The sequence below is a fragment of the Apium graveolens genome, chromosome 9, assembly GCF_009905375.1.
Source record: "Apium graveolens cultivar Ventura chromosome 9, ASM990537v1, whole genome shotgun sequence".
Lineage (NCBI taxonomy): Eukaryota > Viridiplantae > Streptophyta > Magnoliopsida > Apiales > Apiaceae > Apium > Apium graveolens.
The window spans coordinates 249,239,641-249,242,660 of NC_133655.1; the positions used below are offsets into that span (position 1 = coordinate 249,239,641).

At 42.5% G+C, this 3,020-nt stretch overlaps 1 protein-coding gene across 1 annotated transcript; it reads right to left on the minus strand.

Annotated features, from left to right (window-relative positions):
* Positions 1-311: 311 nt before the first annotated feature.
* LOC141686146 (uncharacterized) lies at positions 312-2,185 on the minus strand. The gene is made up of 3 exons (XM_074491200.1): positions 2,048-2,185; positions 1,644-1,918; positions 312-1,080 (listed from the first exon to the last, which is right to left on the minus strand). Exons 1-3 carry the CDS (start codon positions 2,183-2,185, stop codon positions 312-314), a joined length of 1,182 nt encoding a protein of 393 aa, XP_074347301.1.
* Between the last annotated feature and the right edge of the window lie 835 nt (positions 2,186-3,020).

Sequence of the window (3,020 nt, forward strand, 5' to 3'; positions counted from 1 at the left end):
TACACATGGCGATCAAGAACCTCCCTCAACAAAGAAAGTATCCAACACAATATCTTATGAACTTTGTGGGCCTCAACATCAGTATCACTGCAAGAAGGTCCCTCCTCCAACCGTCTACGAGCAACCTGCTCCACCATCTCAATACGAACACTCCACTCGGGCTCTGGAACCAACATCTGCAGCCTAGACTCTCGGGACAACCTCGATGCTACATGAAAGGGACCTAATATGTTCATTCCCATCGCAAAGGGGATGGGAGAGCTAGTGGACATGAGCCTCTCCAGGGGTTGTCAAACTACAGGAGCATGCCTCTAGCATCTATCACACTTCTTTACATAAGCCTTTGCATTGGCTAACATTTTTGGCCAGTAGAACCCCAATTGGATTATTTTGTGAGCGAGGGCCTTGCCCCCCAAGTGCTGCCCATAAATCCCTTCATGGGTTTCCTTAAATGCCTTCTCTGCATCGTGAGGTCTCAGGAAGGTCAAATATGGGATCACGAAAGTCCTTTTATAAGGAAAGTCTTCGATCAGAGAGTATCTCAATGATCTTACTGACAACTTGTGTGCCTCTTGGGCATCATCCGGGAGCCAACCTGTCTCAAGGTAGTTCTTGATGGGATCAATACAACAGCTAGTTAAGCCAATTGGCGTTATCAAGTTTATGACATGAATTGTTGAGGTCCTTAGGACTTGGAAGTAGATACTTCTTTGATAGCTCTTGATTTCAGATGAGGCGAACAGGGCTTTGGATGTAGTGTTCTCCTGTCTCGGAACATGTTCTACGTACCATTCATCAAATAGAGTCAGTATTCCTTTCACGGCCCTTAGGTACTTGACCATGGAGTCATTTTTAGCTTCAAACTCCCCATTGACTTGGGCAACAATGATCCTTGAGTCTCCATAAATTTTAAGACTCTTGGCCCTCACAACTCTAGCTAAGCCTAAGTCGGCTATCAATGCTTCGTACCATGCTTCATTGTTAGTTGTTGGAAATTCCAATTTCAAAGCATACTCAATTACAAACCCCTTGGGGCTTTTCAAGACTAGGCATGCACCACTAGATTTTATTTTGGATGCTCTGTCAAAATGGAGAACCCAAAACTCTTTTAGAGTCAAGTTTTACTCTCTTTCTGGGGTTATTGTCTCTTGTCCCTGACTTTTTGGTTGTTAATGGTGCATTCGACCATGAAGTCTTCTAATGCCTGAGCCTTGATGGCTATTCGAGGCTTGTACTTGATGTCAAATTCATCCAACTCAATCACTCACTGATGAGCCTTCCACTGGCTTTCAGTCTATGAATGATGTTCCTTAAATATTGGCCCGTTTGGACTTCAATTTTGTGGGCTTGTAAGTATGGTCACAACTTCCTCAAGGCTATTATTAGAGCAAGTGCAAATTTCTCAGTGGTGGAGTAGTTCAACTCCTCTCATTGGAGCACCCTGCTCACATAGTAGATAGGTTTTTTAACCTTCTGTTCTTCTTTTAGAAAAATGGAACTCACGAATTGCTCAAAGAATGCGATGTACAAGTTATGAATGTCCTCCGAACTCGGTTTGGCTTTCAGATATGCATTCAAAATTCTTCACTTTCTTCAAGGTATAAAATAAGTGTAGGCATTTGTCTCTTGACTTGGAGATGAACCTCCATAAAGCTGCAATCCTCATACTCAGCTTCTGAATGTCCTTTATGGAATGTAGTGCTTTCATGTCTAGGATAGCTTTAATTTTGTCGGGGTTGGTCTTGATTCCTCTCTTTGAGACCATGTGACCCAAAAAAATTTCATACCCAATACTGAAGGCGCACTTCACAGGATTTAACATCATCTTGTGGTGCCTCAACACTTCAAATGCCTCTCTGAGGTGATTAATATGGTCGACCTTGGCTAGACTTTTGACTAATATGTCGTCAATATAGACCTTCATAGTTTTTCCAATTAGATAGGCGAATATCTTATTCACCAACCTTTGATATGTGGCTCATGCATTCTTAACTCCAAAAGCCATAAAAAGATAGTAAAAGACATCAAAGTCAGTCATGAAAGATACCTTGTAAGTGTCGTTCTTATGCATTTTAATCTGATTATAACCGATGGAGCCATCCATAAAGCTCAGTATCTCGTTCCAACAGTGGCATCGAGCAGGGTGTGAATCCTTAATAGGGGTAGTAGTCATTGGGACATGCATCTTTCGGATTAGTCAAGTCGATGCACATCCTCCACTTCCCATCGGCTTTCTTGACCATCACGAGGTTAGCCGAGCACTTGGGGAATTGCACTTCTTCAATATATCCAGCCTCTAGGAGCTTCTCAACCTTCTATTTAATGGTTTCTGGCCTATCAGGGGCATAGGTTATATTCTTCTTCTTGATAGCCTTTCGAATTGGATCGACTTTCAACTTATGAGTTATTAGGTCGGGGTCAACCCCAGGTATATCGAATGTTGTCCAAACAAACACATCACTATTCTCTTGCAAGAACGTTGTCAATCGGCCCTTCAAGGGCTTGTCCAAAGATTCTCCAATATATGTGACCTTATCTGGGTCTAAGGAGTCAAGGGGAATTGGGAGCAAGTCCTCACTTGGATTTTCTCGATATTCTACATTCTCGTGGACATCCATGTCTTCTATTGAATGGACCTGCTCCTCTTTCCCATCGGGCATAAGTGATGCTACATAAAAACTTCAGACCATTTTATGATCTATGTTCTCTTCTCCGACACCGTTTCTGGTTGGGAGCTTAAGTACCATGTGGTAAGTCGAGGGCACGGCCTTAAACACATAAATCTCAGTTCTCCCCCTGATTGTGTTGTAGGTAGAGTCTTCCTTGACTGCCTTAAATTTTAACATATGAGTGACCTATCTGGGCTTTTCCCAAATAGTCACGGGAAATTGAATCGTTCCTTCTACTTGACACTCCATTCTAATAAACCCGTAAATGGGTGCACTGAATGGAATTATTTGGAAGTCAGTGTACCCCATCCTTAGAAATATGTCATGGAACAGAATGTCTACAGAAGCTCT